This window comes from Hyperolius riggenbachi, chromosome 12 (assembly GCF_040937935.1).
Source record: "Hyperolius riggenbachi isolate aHypRig1 chromosome 12, aHypRig1.pri, whole genome shotgun sequence".
Classification (NCBI taxonomy): Eukaryota; Metazoa; Chordata; class Amphibia; order Anura; family Hyperoliidae; genus Hyperolius; species Hyperolius riggenbachi.
In genome coordinates this window covers 102,900,679-102,925,127 of record NC_090657.1, presented here as the reverse complement: position 1 = coordinate 102,925,127, position 24,449 = coordinate 102,900,679, and the positions used below count along the sequence as shown (strand labels likewise).

Genomic DNA, 24,449 nt, shown 5'->3' with positions numbered 1-24,449 from the left:
GCGTTGACAGGGAGTGATTGATGGGTGATTAGGGGGGTGATTGTGTGCAAACGGTGGTCTGGGGGGTGGGCAGGGAGGGGTCTGAGGGGTACTGTGGGCGATCAGGGGGCAGGGGGGGGGCAGATCAGTGTGTTTGGGTGCAGACTAGGGTGGCTGCAGCCTGCCCTGGTGGTCCCTCGGACACTGGGACCACCAGGGCAGGAGGCAGCCTGTATAATACACTTTGTAAACATTACAAAGCGTATTATACGCTTCCTATCCGGCGATCGTCGGGTTAACAACCCGCCGGCGCTTCCGATTGGCCGGCGGGTTGACGTCGCGGGTGGGCGGAGCCTATTGCCGGCGGATGCGCGCGCATCACAGCGCGCGATCCCCGGCCAGAGAGTGCCCCAGGACCTGACGCCAATCTGCGTTACGTGGTCCTGGGGCTGCCACTTTGCCGCCGCCAATATGAAGTAGGCGGTCGGCAAGTGGTTAAGGATCCACTTTGCCGCCGCCCATCGGCTGTGGGCGGTCGGCAAGTGGTTAAAGCCCCATCTACACCATACAATTTTTTCTGCGATTTGATTCATCGATTCGACTCAATCTGACTTGTCTGATCAGGATTCGATTCGCCATTGCACAACAATGGCAATCGAATCCCGATCGGACATGTCTGATTGAATTGAATTGATTGAATCACTCAAAAAATTGTATGGTGTGGATGGGGCTTAAGGGAACCAGAGGTGAGTGATATGGAGGCTGCTATATTTATTTGTTTTTAAACAATACCAGTTGCCTGGCTATCCTGCTGATCCTCTGCCCCTAATACTTTTAGACATAGACCCTGAACAAGCAGCAAATCAGGTACTCAGCTGACTCGGGTTTTAGTGTATTAGCCATATGCTTGTTCCAGGATTTTGACTCATACTTATTATGCCAGAAGATCAAAAGGGCTGGCAGGCAACTGGCATTGTTTACAAGGAAATAAATATGGCACCCTCCATATCCCTCTCACCTTGGGTTCCTTTTAAACACAGCCATGCAAGCAGACAACTCCTTCTCATATCAAAGCAGCAGAAAGAAACAGATGTCTCTTTGCACACTGCAAACTCCCCAGAACAAGACAGTAGGAGCATCACTGATCAACTCTGTGTGAGCCTCCAGCAAGCTGAGTTGTGGACAGAGAGCAACGCCATGTTTGATAGAGAAGCCACTTACATTGTTACACAGAAAAGCTAGAAGGAAAAAGTTAACCGCTTATGACAATTATGCTGGGGTTATTTCAGGACACTCAGTAATATGGTCTATAAATTAATCTCAATAATTGAACTACTTTTAGAACATGGAATAGGCTAATTTGATGCCTATTGTTATTCTTCCAGGTGAACTCGTGGCCTTGAAGAAAGTCCGTCTAGACAATGAGAAAGAGGGCTTTCCTATTACTGCTATCCGAGAGATTAAGATCCTTCGCCAACTCATTCATCGCAGTGTTGTTAATATGAAAGAAATTGTCACGGATAAGCAGGATGCACTGGACTTTAAGAAAGACAGAGGTGACTTTGAAAATGAAGTTGTGTATTGACAGCATATTACTGTATATTTTGCTTTATTCAGCTGCTTACAGAAAAGTAGTGCAATGATCTGATATCTGGATAATGTAGGCCTCAATTCAACATAGCTTAAAGGAAACCTGAGATTGAAAAAATTAAAAGCATTTATACTTGCTGGGGCTGCCTTTAAACCTATGGCTCCCTCGCCATCCTCCTGGGACTCTCCAATCATCTGCTGCACAGCCCAGTCTTTCTTTAGTCGCCCCCAGTTGGTGCATGGAAGTGCAGTACGCTTCCACTGGGGGCGACTGAATAAAGAGACCGTGCCAGCCAGCAGAGAATTGGAAAGGCTCGGGAGGCTGGTGAGAGAGCCTATGGCCTAAAAGGAAGCCCCAGGTAGGTATAAATGCTTTTTATTTCTTTGTATCTCAGGTACACTTAAAGGAGTCATCAGGGGTATATGAGGATAAGTGTTACTGACCCGGGGCTTCGTCCAGCCCCAAGCTCCCAGCATGTCCCTCGCTGCAGCTCCGCGGTGAGCCGTTCACCTGTGAAGCTTCCCGGTCCCCGGCGATGACGTCAGGCTGACTCGGAGGTCGGCCTGTACTGCACCTGTGCGAGCAGCGCTGTCGATCACCGCCACGTGGACTGGAGCGTACTGCGCAGGCGAGGGACATGCTTGGGGCTGGACGAAGCCCTGGGTAGGTAGCACTTCTCCTCCTATCCCCCTAATGATTCCTCTAAAGGTGTTTTTTTTTTTTTTTTTTTTTATATAAAGGTGGTCAGTTGGGCTGACCATGTTGGTATGCATGTTCATAGTTATGTTGTTACCCACACTGGTTTATTGCAATGCTCTAACTGTGGTCAAATTGTGCCTGCCTGTATTCATACCCTCAAAAATCTGTTATGTTAGACTCAATTGCATAATAGTCAGTATTTCCTCTCTAATACTGCTTCCCGTTTTTAGGTGCCTTTTACTTGGTGTTTGAATACATGGACCATGACTTGATGGGACTTTTAGAGTCTGGGTTGGTACAGTTTTCAGAAGACCATATCAAGTCCTTTATGAAACAACTCATGGAAGGACTGGATTACTGTCACAAGAAGAATTTCCTTCACAGAGACATCAAGTGTTCCAACATTCTTCTGAATAACAGGTAACTGATATTCTGGATTATTTCTCTTGTAAACTGCTTGCGTGTAGTTAAACACAATCTCACTGTGTGTACTCCTTTACAGTGGACAAATCAAGCTGGCAGATTTTGGACTTGCACGGTTGTACAACTCAGAAGAAAGGTAATCAAAAAATGGAACTTATTCTGTTTGTACCTTTTTATTAGAGATAACTAATCTGTAGCAGTATCTGAACAATATATGGGCGCCAGGCAAGCATATAAACTTTGAGAACTTGAGCAGTCTCGTTTTACACATTTTATGTCAATATCACAGAACATTTCCAAAACCTGTCTAATTCTTCAGCATGTAGTTAACTTTAATACTCTTTACAGCAGAACTCCAGCTTCACAGGTTGAAACTTAATGCTGTATATCAATAAAAATGTACAGTTTAAAATGCTGAAAGAACCATGTGACATGGGTGATCTAGAAGTTGCGACTAGCTGCTAAGCAGTTGCTACAAATGTTATGTAATTCAGCTGCTAACTACTATGGAGCCTGGGAGGATATTACTGCATAGACATGTTGCTATAGTGTGTATTTGTCTGCCTTTTTATCAGGTGTGAGAATGGATTCACAGAGTAACATGATTAAACTTTGCACTGTCCTGCAAGCATTCAAGGGGTAGTCTAAGGGTGTGTACATATGAACTAGAATTGTTACAAGCAGGGCTGTGGAATCGGAGCAATTTTGGGTAGTCTGAGTCAGTGATTTCATAAACTGAGGAGTCTGAGTCGGGTGTTTTGTATATAATCCACAGCCCTGGTAAGTATTAGACTAAGTAGTCTGAGTCTGAGCCATTTTGAGTACCCCGAGTCGGAGGTTTCATAAACTGAGGAGTTGGAGTCGGAAGATTTTTGTACCGACTCCACAGCCCTGGTTACAAGTAGGGACGGGATCCCTTGGGCGACAGTTGAGTCAATTTGCCATACAGATACCTTCACTAATGTCAAGCAATGTGTTATTTTTCTATGGAGGGAGGACGACATGATGGAGCAGCTTCTGGAGGCCATGGTAGGGAGCAGAACAGTAGTACACTCTGCCAATGCAATCCACCACTGTATTTTAGTGACGCATTGGGGCGGCTGTACACGTGCTAGATTCCTGGTACAGATGGCCCGACTGACCGCCTCAGACGACAACACCCAACTTAAGACTTGGCTTAATACACAAAACGTTCCAGGAATATTGGACAGCTCCAGATTGAGCGTAACACTATAGATTCTGCATAACACGATATCTAACATATTGGCGGCTCCCAAATAATGAAACCAAGATGTTAAAAGGAGTGTAAGAAAAAAACCTTCTGGAAAGTGCTAGCAAAATGTTAATACTTATCCAGTCAATGCTACGCTTGGCCAAAATATATACCAGGTGTCACAAAATAGTGCAGGTGTCGCGCCTCCCTTTTAATGATTTAAATAATGTTCAAATACATTTAAACTACGTAAAGCGCAAATAGTTTTTACTTTTGGCCCTTAGATAGGTCCTGAATAAACTTGTCTGTTTAATATACTTGTCTGCTGCTTGCACGGGTGATAGCCCACCCCCCAACAGTGGGGAACTCGCCAAATTGAAGGACCCTAATGACTGGGTCTAGCTGTGCAGATCGGAAGTTTAGGGTCTTCTTCACCACAAACCACCATGTTGTTTCTGAGCTCCAGCCTCCAACACAGTCATCTCAGACAAATAGCCTCCATAGTGTAAACATTTCCCAGCTTTTTACTTTCATAAAGGGTTCCAATGACACCAGCACACACAAGGGGATACCAATACACTTCGGCTACATGCAGGCTCTCCCTGTAGGCTTATGGCTGAGTACCATCCCTCTCTCCACTCTGCCACCAAGCTCCGCAAACTCTGCAGTGTATCAGATCTCCGTTACACTTGCTACATTGTCACCACGTCCAGACCGTCCAGCTAGTTTCGTCATTAAAGCTCATCTGGAGCTTGGTCCTGTGGTGGTAATTGCAAGCTATGAACATCCCAATTCTTCACTTTTGCCTGGTTAACCACCTGCATGCCACTATACAGGTACCAAACATAGAGACTCCGCTTACAATTATGCATAGCCTAAGTAACCTTTGTCTTTCTTAAGTTGGCGAGTCCCCCACTGTTAGGTGTAATGGTGGGCTATCACCTGTGTAAGCAGCAGACAAGTGTACTAAGCAACAGACAAGTTTATGCATGACCTATCTGAGAGCTGAAAGATTGGGTAATTTGCACATGCTATTTATATTTATTTGAGTACTAAACTTCACCAATGTGAATCTTATAGTTCATTGATAATGTATGGGTTATTATTAATTAGCATTGTTAGTTTGACTTGTTTAATGCTTAGATAAGATTTCCTGTCTTTTTGCAGTCGTCCTTACACGAATAAGGTGATAACACTGTGGTATCGACCGCCAGAGCTGCTTCTGGGTGAGGAGCGGTACACCCCTGCCATAGATGTATGGAGCTGTGGGTAAGTGAATGTTCCAGTTGTACTGATTATTGAAGAACTGTGATGTGCTTGTTTTGTAGTATTTCTGCGGTGTGCCATTCCCCAGAGTAATTTATAGACTTACTTTTTTTCCCAGCTGTATTTTGGGTGAATTGTTCATGAAGAAACCAATATTCCAGGCTAACCAGGAGTTGGCTCAACTAGAACTTATAAGGTAACTATTCGTTCAGTTGATGACTGGCTGTGGAAGCAAATGCTGTTAAGTCTGTTTGTGTGTATGTATGTATGTATATGTATATATATATATATATATATATATATATTTATTTATATTTATATATATTTATATTTATTTATATTTATATTTATTTATATTTATATATATTTATATTTATATATATTTATATTTATATATATTTATATTTATATATATTTATATTTATATATATTTATATATATATATATATATTTATATTTATATATATTTATATATATTTATATTTATATTTATATATATTTATATTTATATATATATATATATATATTTATATTTATATATATATATATTTATATTTATATATATTTATATTTATATATATTTATATTTATATATATTTATATTTATATATATTTATATTTATATATATTTATATTTATATATATTTATATTTATATATATTTATATTTATATATATTTATATTTATATATATTTATATTTATATATATATATATATATATATATATATATTTATATATATATATATATATATATATATATATATATATATATATATATATATATATATTTATATATATATTTATATATTTATATATATATTTATATATATATTTATATATTCTTTATCTGTACAGTATTGCTTGCCGTGTGGTTATGCTGAAATTCAGTCGCCCAATCGCTGTATAAGTGACCTTTCACTTCCTACCTGACCTGCTCTTCTGCTTCCCTTACCTCTGGTTAATTTAACGTCTAGAAGATTAATCTTTGGAAGTCTACCCTTGTTTAAGTGATTCTCTTTACATAACTTTTAAGCCAATAAATACAGTGTGTGCCAAAAGTTACTTCACACCTCAAATACATTTCTTAAAAACGACAGAAGAAATGGAGTTTATCCATATCCATGGCATCAACAGAAAAGTTGTTGCCACGTTTTGAAGACTAGTTGTAGACTTCCACATGAGCTCCTACATTTTTAATAACTCTCAGCCACCTTTGGACGCAAGCCTTGTTGCAGGCCCTGTGTATTTATCTTTCTCAAGCTGCGACTGGTTATTGTCCTGGTGGCTTTTGGTTTTCATAAAGTCCAACAAGGTCACAAGGTGTGCTTAATTTAACAGTGGCTGAATAGTGTACTGGTTAAGGGCTCTGCCTCTGACACAGGAAACCTGGGTTTCAATCTCTTCTCTGCCTGTTCAGTAAGCCAGCAGCTACTTAGTAAAGGAGTTTCTTAGGCAAATTTCCCTAACACTGCTACTGCCTACTGAGTGCGCTCTTGTGGCTGCCTCACAAGCACTTTAAATGTGGCAGGAGAAAATCGCTATACAAATATAAGGGGATTATTAATTTCAGTGCAGCCCTCACATTAGCGTTTCGCTGGCTTTGCAGGAACACTTGCTCTAAGTGTTCAGTATTTTTAGTGGTGATGGTAGTGGCAGACCTTCCGCTGCAAGGTTTGTCAAGAGCAGATCTTGTTTCGAGAAACTTGCCCTGGATAGGGTAAATTGTGTTAAGCGTTACAGCAGTGTAGTAACCATAAAGCTCCTAAAACTTTCACTGAACTGCAGTTATGGATTGAAAAACTTCTTAAGCTTTGCCATGCTGCTCTAATGTCAATTGGTGAGCCCTGGTTAAAGGAACTCTATCAAAGAAAACAATTTTGTGACCGCACCATTAACGAAAGTAAAAACACTTTAAATAAAGGACACAGCATAAATTATTGGTTTGCACGAAGGTGTTTATTTGTGATGTACCTGAAAGACTGTGTTCACTGAAGACATGGACAGCATTGGATACAGAAATATGCTATGTTCGTAGGTAACACTGCTGAGGTAAAAACAGAGTGGTGCGGTGTATTTTCTGCCAATTTTGTCACACATGTAAAAAGGGTTCTGGGAAATTTGGGCACAGGGTGAAGGCGAAAAGCTTCTGACCCTGATGTGGCAAATTTCCCAGCGGCTTTAATTACTAATCCCCACCCTCCAAGGCGCACCATACAGTGGGGTAAGAGGCAATTTGGCTTCCAGCTATTGCTGGCTGCTGAATTACTGTTTTTATTGTAATTTGGGCTCCATCTTTTTCTGAAGCTCAAATTATTCACTGAGCGCCACTATAGCAGTAATTTACATTGTGGTCTATGGGGGCACCCAAATGTCCTCGGCCATGCCGTGCCCTTTTTACCTGGCTTGGATTTTGACTGCCCCCAATTTAAAGGACCACTATCACAAAAAATATTAAATTTAACATGTAAATAAAGAGAAGTATGTTTCTTGCAGATTAAAATGAGCTGGAAATTATTTTTCTCCCATCTTGCTGTCACTTGCAGTAGGTAGTAGAAATCTGACAAAACCAACATGTTTTGGACTATTCCATCCGCTCATGGGGGATTCTCAACAAGGCTTTTATTCTTTATAAAGACACTGCTTGAAAAGGATTTATACAAAGATGCTGGCCAGCGTACCTACTTAAAGTGACAGCAACATAGGAGTAACGTAATTTATGGCTGATTTTACTCTCAAAGAAATGTATTTATTTGTATGTGCTTATATGTATTTTAAATTTTACAATTGTCACGATAGTGGTCCTTTAAAAGATATTTTCTCCCCTTTGGAAATCTACATATCGTTGAAAAGCTGAGAATCTTGGCTTTCATCTACACCAGCGCTCGGCAAATGACAACCTGCAGGCCGGATCTGGCCCATGTACGCTGTTCATCTGGCCCACCAAGGCCTGTGGAGTCGGTACAGAAATCATCCAACTCCTCAGTTTAGGAAACATCCGACTCCATGTACCTAAAATTGCTCCGATTCCTTGACTCTGACTCCACAGCCCTGCAGATTCCTCTTCCCCCCCCCCCCTCCCTCCCTGCAGAGGAGCCAGCGGGCGATTAGCGGGGGTTAATAATAATAATACGAACATTTATATAGCGCTTTTCTCCTGGCGGACTCAAAGCGCTCAAGAGCTGCAGCCACTGGGACGCGCTCAAGAGGCCACCCTGCAGTGTTAGGGAGTCTTGCCTTGAACTCCTTACTGAATAGGTACTGACCCTAGCTAGGAATCGAACCCTGGTCTCCCATGTCAAAGGTGGTGCCCTTAACCAGTACACTTTCCAGCCACTCTTAATACTTGCGCACTTGCCGCTTCTTGCGTAGTGTCTCCATGATAACAGCATGACGTGCTCATTGTAACATGACACGTCAGTGTATCACACGCTGTCTGCCTACCATGGAGACGCATAGTGCAAATGGAATGGAATAGATCTGCTCCGGCCACCATTTTCCTGTGGCCAGGAATAGATGAGCAGGCCACGGGAAGGGAAGGCAAAGGAGGTGGCAGAGGCTCTTCCGTCCAGCGCCATTTGCAGTTGCTGCATGTGGCTGGACGTGTGAGAGGGAGCTCTCACTGTGCATCACTGTATCAGAAATACTAATCCCAAAGGCTTTTATAAAAGCTGTTATTAGGAGAAGGAGGGGTGTTATTATTAAGTGGATTGGTAGGCTGGTGGTGGAAAAAAAACCTGTCCTTTTTTTTGTTTCAATCTTTTTCTTTGCTGAGGCCCATAGATTTTTGTGTGTGCTTTTGTACTGCGTGACTAGTGCAAGGTAATTGTACTGTCACTCCTGCCCAGCGCATCACCACAAACGTGAAAGTGTACAATTTGTTCTTTTTTCAATCTTTTTTCTTGCTGAGGCCCATAGATTTTCATTGTGTGTGCTGTTATACTGCATGACTACTGCACCGGTATTTTGTTAGTATTTGGCTCCACCCACATCATGTCCTGGCTACACCCACTTTTTTTCGCCGTGGCGCGCCGCCTTCTTTGGTAGAGGGTACGTTTGCTTAGGGATGACCCACAAAGGGGTACATGTGCTGAAAAGGTTGAAGACCACTGCCTTATAGCATATTATGTTCATAACATTTTTTTTACTGATACCCTGAATTCATTATATCACCATAATATAAATAATCAGATTTTGGAATTCAGACATTTGAAGAATGTGTAGCTACCAATGAATCCGAAGTCTCCAGAAAACGGCAGAGGTATCGGAGCCAGTAGTATTGGTTTTTGAAGGCGCCTTTGCAGTCTTTACAGCAGGATGACCTAAGCCAGGCAGCAGCCCCACCCATTGAGGAAAAGTCCCATAAAGTGGCGGTGTCAAACTTGACACAGAGATCACAAGGTGTCAGGCTATATTGTACACTTCCTTACCGTCTTCCTCCCTATAGTGCTTATTTAGTAAAATAAGGCTATGAGCAGGTCACTCTTAAGTTAGTAACCTTTCCAACTGGAAACCCGACTGCAGCCCTGATTCCTGGCTCTCAGCATTCATACTCCAGTTCAGCATTGGAGCAGAGACTGGCTTATAGTCATGTGGGTTTAAAGGTTGTATGATCACAACCTGTAAAGCCATATCCCTACAGCTATCTAAATCTAAGAAGCTAGTTTCATGTCAGATGGGAAAGCGTGAGTAATGCTGGGCATAGACGGTTCGTTTCTCCTTATCAATCGAGCTGCTGATGGCTCAATTGATAATTTCCGATGTGTCCGATACCCCGCTGGATCGATTCTGCGCTTGATCCCCACGGGCGGACAATGGAAGAAGAAACGAGCTGAAGAAAAGGAGCGCCCGCAGGGATGAGCGGGAATCAATCCGGGGGGACGCGGCGGGAGTCGATCTGGCGGCTAATCGAGCCGCTGGATCGCATCATGCATTCCCAGCATAAGGACCCTTTTACTCTTAACCTGCCTGGCGTTCTATTAAGATCGCCAGGCAGGCTGCGGGAGGGTTTTTTTTTAATAAAAAAAAAACTATTTCATGCAGCCAACTGAAAGTTGGCTGCATGAAAGCCCACTAGAGGGCGCTCCGGAGGCGATCTTCCGATCGCCTCCGGCGCCCAGAATAAACAAGGAAGGCCGCAATGAGCGGCCTTCCTTGTTTTGCTTATATCGTCGCCATAGCGACGAGCGGAGTGACGTCATCGACGTCAGCCGACGTCGTGACGTCAGCCGCCTCCGATCCAGCCCTTAGCGCTGGCCGGAACTTTTTGTTCCGGCTGCGCAGGGCTCAGGCGGCTAGGGGGGCCCTCTTTCGCCGCTGCTCGCGGCGAATCGCCGCAGAGCGGCGGCGATCAGGCAGCACACGCGGCTGGCAAAGTGCCGGCTGCGTGTGCTGCTTTTTATTTCAGCCAAATCGGCCCAGCAGGGCCTGAGCGGCAGCCTCCGGCGGTACTGGACGAGCTGTGCTCGTCCAGACCGCCCAGCAGGTTAATCTGTTGCTCTGTCATAACTGAAAGAAAGCTGATTTTCAAAGTAATGCCCATGTTTTCCTATGGCGCAGTTCCCACTATACGAGTCTTAACTGAAATCTTCTTCACAATGCACTGCTATGCAAAAAACCTGTACAGTGTAAGGCCTCGTTCACATCAGGACTGTTTCTGTGCGCTTTTCACAGCGCACTGCCCTGTGCTTTCAGCAAGGTATTGATTTTCCCATGTAAATAAATGTAGCTGGTTCACATCTATGCGCTGCGCTGAGCAACGTTACAAAAGCGTAGTGTTGCATGCATTTCTGTACGGTGAGCTGTAAAGCGCACATCAATGCAAGTGAATGGGTGCGATTTTTAACCACATAAGGACCGGCTGACTATTTGGTGATCTGTGCTGGGTGGGCTCTTCAGCCCCCAACACAGATCAGGTTTGAGGCAGGGCGATCAAACTCCCCCCCCCCCCCTTTTCCCCACTAGGGGGATGTCCTGCTGGGGCGGGGGTCTAATCGCTGCCTACTGCCGAGGGGGAGCCCCCCCCTCCAAGCCCCCCTCCGCAGCGCTATTCCGCCCTCCCTCTCCTCCTTACTATGGGCGGTACAGGACGGTGATCCGTCCTGTACCGCCTCTGATAGGCTTCAGCCTATCAGATGCCGGCGATCCCCGGCCAATCAGAGGCCGGGAATCGCCGATCTCCAACAGCAGCGCCGTGCGACGTAAACACTGAGGATTTCTTCCCCGCGTGTTTACATTTCGAACGAGCGGCCGTTTCCATGGAAATACCACTGCGACCTGCCGCTGGCTATCGACATTGGCTGGTCGTTAAGTGGTTAAGCGCATAGAAGCGCGTACAAGCGCATAGAAGCGCGTGCGTTTTTTACCCCTATTTGGAAAAAAAAACATTTACATAAAAAAACAAAGCTTTGACAACTGCTATTGCTACATTAAGCAAAACGTGCCTTAAAGAAGCGCAGCGCAATGTGTTTTTTACCACGCGTTTTCACACGGTTTTTCAGCGCAGCAGATGTGAATGAGTCCTGAAGGGGGCCTAAGACTTTGCATGGTGCAAGCACACCCACTTTTTTCTAACTTCTGGCATGGCGCTATATACCTGTGACTGATAGATGCTTGTCCATGATCTCTGTGCACAAGTGATACAAGTACTGAGCATGCATACTTTATGTATTGTGAAACAGACTGAACACAGGACTGCATGGGCGAAAGCAGCACCTTTCTGTATCATATTATGCCTGATGAAGAGAACAGAGCGGTTTTGAAAGTTTACCATTTTTGATCTACTAGTTTAGACTTCAGAAGATATTATTTACCTCTACATTTTCCTTCTACTGCATTTAGTGAGTAGTTGGCCTTCCTCAGTCAGAACGGGAGCCAGATAGCTGCTCCTGGTGACGCAAGAATAGAGTAATAAATGAAGCAAGCACACTGTATGAACATGCCTCCTAAGAGAGAAGAAAAATCTGCTTTTGTATGTAATGAGCACATGTAATGTTTTAATTCCCTACGGGTATTCTTGCATATTCCAATCACAGCCGTCTCTGTGGAAGCCCTTGTCCAGCTGTCTGGCCAGATGTTATCAAATTACCATATTTCAACACCATGAAGCCGAAGAAGCAGTATAGACGGCGGTTACGGGAGGAATTCTCTTTGTAAGTATTTTGTTTCTGTGTTGTTTTTTTTTCCCCCATCTTTAATAATATATGTAAGCGTTGTTCAGAAATTAAACTGGTATGCCACCATGGAGCAGAGCGGCAATGTCTGTTATTCCCTTCAGTTTTCTTCTTTCCCACTTCATTACTACAGTTTTGTTTCTTTCAGAATTTCCCCTTACATTAAGATTATTCTTAGTATTTTACACTCATCACTTCATAACATTGAAAGCTCTACTTGCATTGTAAAACCTTCATTAAAGCCCCACTTTTTTTTTTTTTAATTCAATGCATGTGATAGGAAATTGGGATTAATTGGCAAATGAAAGTGCTCTGCGCATTTTATGCCAGTACCTTTTTTCATAGACATATTAAAATTACCTGACTAGCTGCATTTTGTAGTACCATTACTTGTTTAGCAAACAGTACAATTCTATTGGACTGAAAGATGTCCATACTCCTCCCTTCATGGGTCGCTGTTAAATTTGCGCCGTAGGCGCCCATAAAAAAATCTGCTATGACTGCACATTTAGTTGTGGGACTTGCCTGATAAAATAGCGGGGATACCAGGGCCACCCATGCTGGAGGTACCCGCTGTTTGTAGCTGCAATTTGCATTGGGATTGGCCCTGGCATCTGCTATTGGATGAGTCCCATGCCCAAATTTACGGACAAAGCCTTTTTTTTTTATTTTTTTTATTGGCACTTATGGTGGTGGGAGGCTAAAGTTAGGCGCCCACCAAGAATCAGCCTGGGGGGAGGAGGGTTTAAGGTTAGCTGCCCTACAGGGGTTTTTTTTGTGTTAGGTACCCATTAGGCACCACCTGGGGGGGGGAGGGGATGGATTAGTGTTGGGCCTCGAGGGAGGCTTCTCTGTGAGAATTGGATTAGGTTAGGACATTGTAAAATATCTGTAAAATTACTTATATTCTACTATAATTATAGTAGAATATCTAATATTCTGGTGCCGTTATTTTGCAACCATTTTTACTTGAGACACTATTATATGTATTATTATTAAAAGTGACTTTTCAATCTTAGACCAATTAAGTACGCACTATTATATTAAGACTATGTCCGTTACAGTATGAAACCCCTCCTCCTGGTTCAATATTTATAAATTTAGAGGACTATCTATGGGAGTATATTGAGGTGTATGTAGTAATGAAAGGTCACATGCCACTATATATTAAAACTTTTAACTTTTATTTAACAGATTAAAAGGTAGAAAGATGTTACACACAGTAAAATAAGTAAAAAATAGTGGGATACTAGAGTTTATCTAAATAATTGTGAGTATACTCTTCTACTGATATATATGTATGTATTCGGCTCTTGAGTGGATTTGTGACATGTATGTTTCTACAGGGTGGGCCATAAGATGGGAATGGGTGGTGATTTTAACTTCCGGTTTGTGGCACATTAGTATATGTGAGGGGGGGGAAACTTTTCAAGATGGGTGATGACCATGGCAGCCATTTTGAAGTCGGCCATTTTGAATCTAACTTTTGTTTTTTCAAAAGGAAGAGGGTCATGTGACACATCAAACTTATTGGGAATTTCACAAGAAAAAACTATGGTGTGCTTGATTTTACCGTAACTTTATTCTTTCATGAGTTATTTACAAGTTTCTGACCACTAATAAAATATGTTCAATGTGCTGCCCATTGTGTTGGATTGTCAATGCAACCCTCTTCTCCCACTCTTCACACACTGATAGCAACACCGCAGGAGAAATGCTAGCACAGGCTTCTAGTATCCATAGTTTCAGGTGCTGCACATCTCGTATCTTCACAGCATAGACAATTGCCTTCAGATGACCCCAAAGATAAAAGTCTAAGGGGGGTCAGATCGGGAGACCTTGGGGGCCATTCAACTGGCCCATGACGACCAATCCACTTTCCAGGAAACTGTTCATCTAGGAATGCTCGGACCTGACGCCCATAATGTGGTGGTGCACCACCTTGCTGGAAAAACTCAGGGAACGTACCCGTTTCAGTGTAAAGAGGGAAACGCATCATTATGTAGCAATTTCGCATATCCAGTGGTCTTGAGGTTTCCATTGATGAAGAATGGCCCCACTATCTTTGTACCCCATATACCAGGAGGGAACTATCCAATTTGGGTTAGTGTCAGACCAATAGCGGTGGTTTTGTTTGTTAACTTCACCATTCACATAAGTTTGCCTCATCACTGAACAAAATCTCCTGCGTAAATGGAGGGTCCTGTTCCAATTTTTGTTTTGCCCATTCTGCAAATTCAGTGCGCCGATCTGGGTCATCCTCGTTGAGATGCAGCAGGAGCTGGAGTTTGTAAGGGTGCCATTTGTGAGTAGCTAATATCCGCCGAAGCGATGTTCGACTAATGCCACTCTCCAGTGACATGCGGCGAGTGCTACGCTGTGAGCTCTTGCTGAATTAAGCTAGGACAGCCACTGATGGTTCTTCATTAGTGACAGATTTCATGCGTCCACCTTTTGGCAAATCCAATACTGAACCAATTTCATGAAACTTAGCAAGCAGTTTGCTAACTGTAGCATGGGAGATGGGTGGTCTCATAGGGTGTCTTGCATTGAAGTCTGCTGCAATGACTTGGTTACTGCGTTCACCAGACATCAACGCAATTTGTATCCGCTCCTCATGTGTTAATCTTGGCGACATGTCAATGGCTGTAAACAAAGAAAAACTTGTAGATAACTCATTAAATAATAAAGTTACATTAAAACCAATCACACCATTGTCTTTCTTGTGAAATTCACAATAAGTTTGATGTGTCACATGACCCTCTTCCTATTGAAAAAACAAGTTGGATTCAAAATGGCCGCCATGGTCGCCACCCATCTTGAAAAGTTTCCCCTCTCACATATACTAATGTGCCACAGAGTTAATATCTCCAACCATTCCCATTTTATTAACCACTTGAGGACCACAGTCTTTTCACCCCTTAAGGACCACAGCCTTTTTCTCCATTCAGACCACTGCAGCTTTCACGGTTTATTGCTCGGTCATACAACCTACCACCTAAATGAATTTTACCTCCTTTTCTTGTCACTAATACAGCTTTCTTTTGGTGCCATTTGATTGCTGCTGCGAGTTTGTATTATATTCATCAAAAAATACATGAATTTTGTCAAAAAAATGACTTTTTTAACTTTCTGTGCTGATATTTTTCAAATAAAGTAAAATTTCCTATACATTTGAGCGCGAAAGTTATTCTGCTACATGTCTTTGATTAAAAAAAAAACATTCAGTGTATATTTATTGGATTAGGTAAAAGTTGTAGCGTTTACAAACTATGGTGCCAAAAGTGAATTTTCCCATTTTGAAGCATCTCTGACTTTTCTGACCACCTGTCATGTTTCATGAAGTGCTAAAATTCCAGGATAGTATAAATACCCCCAAATGACCCCATTTTGGAAAGAAGACATCCCAAAGTATTCACTGAGAGGCATGGTGAGTTCATAGAAAATTTTATTTTTTGTCACAAGTTAGCGGAAAATGACACTTTGTGACAAATGTGGCGGTACCACATGTGTGGCACTTTTTTGCACCCTAACTGCGCTAAGGGGCCCAAAGTCCAATGAGTACCTTTAGGATTTCACAGGTCATTTTGAGGCATTTGTTTTCTAGACTACTCCTCACGGTTTAGGGCCCCTAAAATGCCAGGGCAGTATAGGAACCCCACAAGTGACCCCATTTTAGAAAGACACCCCAAGTTATTCCGTTAGGTGTATGGTGTGTTCATAGAAGTTCATAGAAGATTTTTTTTGTCACAAGGTAGTGAAAAATGACACTTTGTGGAAAAAAAAAACAAAAATCAATTTCCGCTAACTTTTGACAAAAAATAAAATCTTCTATGAACTTGTCATACACCTAACAGAATACCTTGGGGTGTCTTTTTTCTAAAATGGGGTCACTTGTAGGGTTCCAATACTGCCCTGGCATTTTTACAGGCCCAAAACCGTGAGTAGTCTGGAAACCAAATGTCTCAAAATGACTGTTCAGGGGTATAAGCATCTGCAAATTTTGATGACAGGTGGTCTATGAGGGGGCGAATTTTGTGGAACCGGTCATAAGCAGGGTGGCCTCTTAGATGACAGGTTGTATTGGGCCTGATCTGATGGATAGGAGGGCTAGGAGGTGATTGATGGGTGTCTCAGGGGGTGGTTAGAGGGGAAAATAGATGCAACCAATGCACTGGGGAGGTGATCGTAAAGGGGTCTGAGGGGGATCTGAGGGTGTGGCCAAGTGATCAGGAGCCCACACGGGGCAAATTAGGGCCTGATCTGATGGGTAGGTGTGCTAGGGGGTGAAAGGAGGTGATTGATGGGCGTCTCAAGAGTGATTAGAGGGGGGGAAGTAGATGCAAGCAATGCACTGGCGAGGTGATCAGGGCTGGGGTCTGAGGGTGTTCTGAGGGTGTGGGCGGGTGATTGAGTGTCCTAGGGGCAGATATGGGTCTAATCTGATGGGTAGCAGTGACAGGGGCTGATTGATGGGTGATCAGTGGGTGATTAGATGGCAGAACAGATGTAAACCATGCACTTTGGAGGTGATCTGAGGGTAGGTCTGGGGCAATCTGATGGTGTGGAAGGGTGATCAGATGCCCGTAAGAGGCAGGTTAGGGGCTGATCTGATAAGTGGCAGTGACAGGTGATGAATGATGGGTGATTGACAGGTGATTACAGGGGAGAATAGATGTATACAGTAAAAAGGGGGGGGAGGACTCTGAGGTCGTTCTGAGAGTGTGGGTGAGTGATTGGGTGCCCTAGGGGCAGATAGGGGTCTAATCTGATGGGTAGCAGTGACGAGGGGTGATTGATGGGTAATTAGTGGGTGTTTAGAGGAGAGAACAGATGTACACAGTGCACTTGGGAGGTGATCTGACGGTGGGTCTGCAGGCGATCTGATGGTGTGGGTGATCAGATTGCCCGCAAGGGGCAGGTTAGGGGCTGATTGATGGGTGGCAGTGACAGGGGGTGATTGATGGGTGGCAGTGACAGGGGGTGATTGACAGGTGATCAGTGGGTTATTGCAGGGAAGAACTGATGTAAATAATGCACTGGCGAATTGATAAGGGGGGGGGGGGGGTCTGAGGGCTATCTGAGCGTGTGGGCGGGTGATTGGTTGCCCGCAAGGGGCAGATTAGGGTCTGATCTGATGGGTAACAGTGACAGGTGGTGATAGGATGTGATTGATGGGTAATTAGTGGGTGTTTAGAGGAGAGAATAGATGTAAACAATGCACTTGGGAGGTGATCTGACGTCGGATCTGCGGGCGATCTTATGGTGGGGGTGGGTGATCAGATTGCCCGAAAGGGGCAGGTTAGGGGCTGATTGATGGGTGGCAGTGACAGGGGGTGATTGATGGGTGATTGACAGGTGATCAGTGGGTTATTACAGGGGGGATAGAGGCATACAGTACACGGGGGGGGGGGGGGTCTTGGGAAAATCTGAGGGGTGGGGGGGGGGGTGATCAGGAGGGAGCAGGGGGCAGTTTAGGGTTAAAAAAAAATAGCGTTGACAGATAGTGACAGGGAGTGATTGATGGGTGATTAGGGTGGTGATTGAGTGTAAACAGTGGTCTGGGGGGTGGGCGGGGGGGGGGGGGGGGGGTCTGAGGGGGGCTGTGGGCGGGCAGGGGGGGGGGGGAGATCAGTGTGCTTGGGTGCAGACTAGGGTGGCTGCAGCCTGCCCTGGTGGTCCCTCTGACACTGGGACCACCAGGGCAGGAGGCAGCCTGTATAATAGGCTTTGTATACATTACAAAGCCTATTATACCTATTACATGCGGCGATCCGGGTGCTAGTAACCCGCCGGCGGTTTACAGCGCGAGGGGGGGGCGGAGCCTGTCGCCGGCGGCTGATCGCGTCACGAATGACTCGATCGCCGCATAACCACGCCCACCGCCGATGGGCGTATTGCGGTCGTTTGGGCCCAGCCCTTGCCGCTGCCCATCGGCTTAAGGCGGTCGGCAAGTGGTTAAGGTGTATCCATATAAATGGCCCACCCTGTATAGTTTGTAGGCTTATTTGTTTCCAATATCTTACTACAGGATGGGAGGGAAAGGGAAAATGGGGGTAGGCTAGAAAGATGGAGGGAATGGATAACTCCCTGTATCCACCACCAGTTATCCTATGCGTGGGGTTAAGAATGTAACACAACAGATAAATCGTGTATGTATTAAAGTAGAACCCTAACATTGGGTGTCAGTGTGAAACCCTGAGCAAAGACCATCTGTGAATAGTCCAACCCATAAAGAAGAAAATCAATTGTGTTGGTTCACACTTTTTTTTTTTCTGACATCTCATTTTGGGGTTCTACCTTTATATGTGCACAATTTATCTGTGGCATTAAATTCATGACCACACTTACACGATAATTAATGGTAGATACAGCAAGTTTTTTCCCTTCCTCTTTCTCACCTACATTTTCTCTCGCCCCTTTCCTTTTCCTCCCCTCACCACCACCATTATCCACTCCAGGATTTGAAGATTGGATTTGAAATACGTGTATGTTTCTATACTTTGTAGCCTTATTTGTTTCCACTCAAGAGCCGAATATCTCCTGAGGAAGTTAGGAAGTTCCTTTCTTCACGTGTCAAGCTTATGCCAGGCCTTGAGACATTTTAATTGCGCTATATATATATATATATATATATATATATATATATATATATATATATATATATATATATATATATATATATATATATATATATATATATCCAGTGATCAGCAGAGGAGTATACGCCCACTCATTTAGATCACTATAGTATCCCACATAATAGGTTTTAGGTATGGATATCCACTATTGTAACGTTTGTGGTTTGGCTCAATGAACCGACTAATTTGTTTATTTTGTACTATTTGTGTAATCTTTTAATCTGTTAAAATAAAAATTGAAGGTTTTAACATTTATAGTTGCATGTGACCTTTCTTTTGATTATTACTATATATACCTCAATATCCCCGAAATACCCCCATAGACCATCCTCAAAAGTTGTAAATATTAACCACTTGAGGACCTAGGGCTTTCTACCCCTTAAGGACCGGCCACTTTTTTTCCATTCAGACCATTGCAGCTTTCACGGTTTATTGCTCGCTCATACAACCTAACACCTAAATGAATTTTGGCTCCTTTTCTTGTCACTAATAAAGCTTTCTTTTGGTGCTATTTGATTGCTCCTGCGATTTTTACTTATTATATTCATCAAAAAAGACATGAATTTTGGCAAAAAAATGATTTTTTTAACTTTCTGTGCTGACCTTTTTCAAATAAAGTAAAATTTCTGTATACATGCAGCGCGAAAAATGTGGACAAACATGTTTTGGATAAAAAAAAACCCATTCAGTGTATATTTATTGGTTTGGGTAAAAGTTATAGCGTTTACAAACTATGGTGCAAAAAGTGAATTTTCCCATTTTCAAGCATCTCTGACTTTTCTGACCACCTGTCATGTTTCATGAGGGGCTAGAATTCCAGGATAGTATAAATACCCCCCAAATGACCCCATTTTGGAAAGAAGACATCCCAAATCTATTCACTTAGAGGCATAATGAGTTCATAGAAGATATTATTTTTTGTCACAAGTAAGCGGAAAATGACACTTTGTGACCCAAAAAAAAAAAAAAAAAATTTCCATTTCCTCTAACTTGCGACAAAAAAAAAAATGAAATCTGCCACGGACTCACCATGCCCCTCTCTGAATACCTTGAAGGGTCTTCTTTCCAAAATGGGTCATTTGTGGGGTGTGTTTACTGTCCTGACATTTTGGGGGGTGCTAAATTGTAAGCACCCCTGTAAAGCCTAAAGGGGCTCATTGAACTTTGGACCCCTTAGCGCAGTTAGACTGCAAAAAAGTGCCACACATGGGTATTGCCATACTCAGGAGAAGTAGTATAATGTGTTTTGGGGTTTATTTTTACACATACCCATGCTGGGTGGGAGAAATATCTCTGTAAATGACATTTTTTTAAAAAAAATTTACACACAATTGTCCATTTACAGAGATCTTTCTCCCACTCAGCATGGGTATGTGTAAAAATACACCCCAAAACACATTATACTACTTCTCCCGAGTACGGCGATACCCCATGTGTGGCACTTTTTTGCACCCTACCTGCACTAAGGGGCCCAAAGTCCAATGAGTACCTTTAGGATTTCACAGGTCATTTTTGTTTCAAGACTACTCCTCACGGTTTAGGGCTCTAAAATGCCAGGGCAGTATAGAAACCCCACTAATGACCCCATTTTAGAAAGAAGACACCCCAAGGTATTCCGTTAGGAGTATGGTGAGTTCATAGAAGTTTTTATTTTTTTGTCACAAGTTAGCGGAAATTGATTTTAATTGTTTTTTTTTTTTTTTTACAAAGTGTCATTTTTCGCTAACTTGTGACAAAAAATAAAATCTTCTATGAACTCACCATACTCCGTACGGAATACCTTTGGGTGTCTTCTTTCTAGAATGGGGTAATTTGTGGGGTTCCTATACTGCCCTGGCATTTTAGGGGCCCTAAACCGTGAGGAGTAGTCTTGAAACCAAATGTCGCAAAATGACCTGTGAAATCCTAAAGGTACTCATTGGACTTTGGGCCCCTTAGCGTACTTGGGGTGTAAAAAAGTGCCACACGTGGTACCGCCGTACTCAGGAGAAGTAGTATAATGCGTTTTGTGGTGTATTTTTACAAATACCCATGCTAAGTGGGAGAAATATCTCTGTAAATGACAATTGTTTGATTTTTTTACACACAATTGTCCATTTACATAGAAATTTCTCCCACCCAGCATGGGTATGTGTAAAAATACACCCCAAAACACATTATACTACTTTTCCTGAGTACGGCGGTACCACATGTGTGACACTTTTTTGCAGCCTAGGTGCGCTAAGGGGCCCAACGTCCTATGCACAGGTCATTTTGAGGCATTTGTTTTCTAGACTACTCCTCGCGGTTTAGGGCCCCTAAAATGCCAGGGCAGTATAGGAACCCCACAAGTGACCCCATTTTAGAAAGAAGACACCCCAAGGTATTCCGTTAGGTGTATGGCGAGTTCATAGAAGATTTTATTTTTTGTCACAAGTTAGTGAAAAATGACACTTTGTGAAAAAAAAACAATAACAATCCTATTTCCGCTAACTTTTGACAAAAAATAAAATCTTCTATGAACTCGTCATACACCTAACAGAATACCTTGGGGTGTCTTTTTTTCTAAAATGGGGTCACTTGTGGGGTTCCTATACCGCCCTGGCATTTTACGGGCCCAAAACCGTGAGTAGTCTGGAAACCAAATGTCTCAAAATGACTGTTCAGGGGTATAAGCATCTGCAAATTTTGATGACAGGTGGTCTATGAGGGGGCGAATTTTGTGGAACCGGTCATAAGCAGGGTGGCCTTTTAGATGACAGGTTGTATTGGGCCTGATCTGATGGATAGGAGTGCTAGGGGGGTGACAGGAGGTGATTGATGGGTGTCTCAGGGGGTGGTTAGAGGGGAAAATAGATGCAATCAATGCACTGGGGAGGTGATCGGAAGGGGGTCTGAGGGGGATCTGAGGGTTTGGCCGAGTGATCAGGAGCCCACACGGGGCAAATTAGGGCCTGATCTGATGGGTAGGTGTGCTAGGGGGTGACAGGAGGTGATTGATGGGTGTCTCAAGGTGTGATTAGAGGGGGGAATAGATGCAAGCAATGCACTGGCGAGGTGATCAGGGCTGGGGTCTGAGGGCATTCTGAGGATGTGGGCGGGTGATTGAGTGCCCTAGGGGCAGATAGGGGTCTAATCTGATAGGTAGCAGTGACAGGGGGTGATTGATGGGTAATTAGTGGGTGTTTAGGGTAGAGAACAGATGTAAACACTGCACTTGGGAGGTGATCGGACGTCGGATCTGCGGGCGATCTATTGGTGTGGGTGGGTGATCAGATTGCCCGCAAGGGGCAGGTTAGGGGTTGATTGATGGGTGGCAGTGACGGGGTGATTGATGGGTGGCAGTGACTGGGTGATTGATGGGTGGCAGTGACGGGGTGATTGATGGGTGGCAGTGACAGGGGGTGATTGATGGGTGGCAGTGACAGGGGGTGATTGATGGGTGATTGGCAGGTGATTGACAGGTGATCAGTGGGTTATTACAGGGAAGGACAGATGTAAATAATGCCCTGGTGAATTGATAAGGGGGGGGGTCTGAGGGCAATCTGAGCGTGTGGGCGGGTGATTGGGTGCCCGCAAGGGGCAGATTAGGGTCTGATCTGATAGGTAACAGTGACAGGTGGTGATAGGGGGTGATTGATGGGTGATTGATGGGTAATTAGTGGGTGTTTAGAGAAGATAACAGATGTAAACAATACATTTGGGAGGTAATCTGACGGCGGGTTTGCGGGCGATCTAATGGTGTGGGTGGGTGATCAGATTGCCCGCAAGGGGCAGGTTAGGGGCTGATTGATGGGTGGCAGTGACAGGGGGTGATTGATGGGTGATGGGTGATTGGCAGGTGATTGACAGGTGATCAGTGGGTTATTACAGGGAAGAATAATGCACTGGTGAATTGATAAGGGGGGGTCAGAGGGCAATCTGAGCGTGTGGGCGGGTGATTGGGTGCCCGCAAGGGGCAGATTAGGGTCTGATCTGATAGGTAAAAGTGACAGGTGGTGATAGGGGGTGATTGATGGGTAATTAGTGGGTGTTTAGAGGAGAGAATAGATGTAAACAATGGATATGGGAGGTGATCTGATGTCGGATCTGCAGGCGATCTATTGGTGTGGGGGGGGGGTGATCAGATTGCCCGCAAGGGGCAGGTTAGGAGCTGATTGATGGGTGGCAGTGACAGGGGGTGATTGACGGGTGATTGACGGGTGATCAGGGGGGATAGATGCATATAGTACATGGGGGGGGGGGGACGGGGGTCTGGGGAGAATCTGAGGGGTGGGGGGGTGATCAGGAGGGAGTAGGGGGGGGATAAAAAAAAAATAGCGTTGACAGATAGTGACAGGGAGTGATTGATGGGTGATTAGGGGGGTGATTGGGTGCAAACAGGGGTCTGGGGGGTGGGCAGGGGGGGAGGTCTGATGGGTGCTGTGGGCGATCTGAGGCAGGGGGGGGGGGGAAATCAGTGTGCTTGGTGCAGACTAGGGTGGCTGCAGCCTGCCCTGGTGGTCCCTCGGACACTGGGACCACCAGGGCAGGAGGCAGCCTGTATAATACACTTTGTAAACATTACAAAGTGTAATATACACTTTGTATGCGGCGATCGTCGGGTTAACATCCCGCCGGCGCTTCCGTATGGCCGGCGGGATGTTGCGGCGGGTGAGCGGCGCCAGGCGGAGGCGGAGGATCGCGTCACGGATGATGCGATCGCTCCGCCCATGCCCCTACAAGGACCGCCGCCATTTGTCTATACGGCGGTCCTTGCGGGGTCCACTTCCCGGCCGCCTCTGTGCGTTAGGCGGTCGGGAAGTGGTTAAGTCAGTCTTTCTGTCAGCACTGTTCATCTGAGCTTTCCAATCTGCCTCATCTGCTGGTAAGAGATTGATTTAGCGGCCAACACTGCAGCTCAGCAGATCCTTATAACCACCTGAAGATAGAGGGGTTGGGATTGTTGCCTGGCAGCCCTGCTGATCCTCTGCCTCTAATACTTTTAGCCATTAGCCTTTTAGCCCTTAACAAGCATGCAGATCAGATGTTTATCTCAAGTCTGACTTTCTATTAACTGCATGCTTGTTTCAGGTGAGGGATCCAGACATTACTGCAGCAAAACGTCAGCCGGAACGCTGGGCAGCTGGTATCGTGTAAAAGGAAACAAATGTGACTGCTTGCATATCCCTCATTTCTGGTGTCCTTGAAGAATCTGCTGTAGCTGGCCCCAAAATGCTGCATAAATTTGCTTAAAGCGGAACTGAAATATGATTTTAAAAAAAACCTTTTGCTTACCTGCCGCTTCTGCCAGCCTCCCCGCGTCGTCTATGAACAATTCTCCGGACCGCCGCCACATGAGGTTTTCTCATCCGAATTAGGACGCGCACGGCCAGGGCCACACAGGCACAATGGCTGTCGCCTTGTAAGAAACTGAGCCGCTACGGGGACCGGAGGATTGTTCAGAGATGGCGCAGGGGGGCTGGCAGAAGCGCCAGGTAGGTAAAAG

At 44.3% G+C, this 24,449-nt stretch overlaps 1 protein-coding gene across 3 annotated transcripts in view; it reads left to right on the top strand.

The window, feature by feature from the left end:
• The window catches only part of CDK12 (cyclin dependent kinase 12), a 293,902-nt gene that overhangs the window by 151,908 nt on the left and 117,545 nt on the right, over window positions 1–24,449 (top strand). For all 3 annotated transcript variants that reach the window (XR_011025139.1, XM_068262657.1, XM_068262656.1), the window contains exons 5-10: window positions 1,365–1,535; window positions 2,500–2,689; window positions 2,772–2,828; window positions 5,073–5,174; window positions 5,290–5,367; window positions 12,204–12,320. Coding sequence is in view for 2 of the 3 variants with exons in the window: in XM_068262657.1 (XP_068118758.1) it covers window positions 1,365–1,535; window positions 2,500–2,689; window positions 2,772–2,828; window positions 5,073–5,174; window positions 5,290–5,367; window positions 12,204–12,320 (715 nt within the window). In the remaining variant the exon portion in view is untranslated. The remainder of the gene's footprint in view (window positions 1–1,364; window positions 1,536–2,499; window positions 2,690–2,771; window positions 2,829–5,072; window positions 5,175–5,289; window positions 5,368–12,203; window positions 12,321–24,449) is intronic.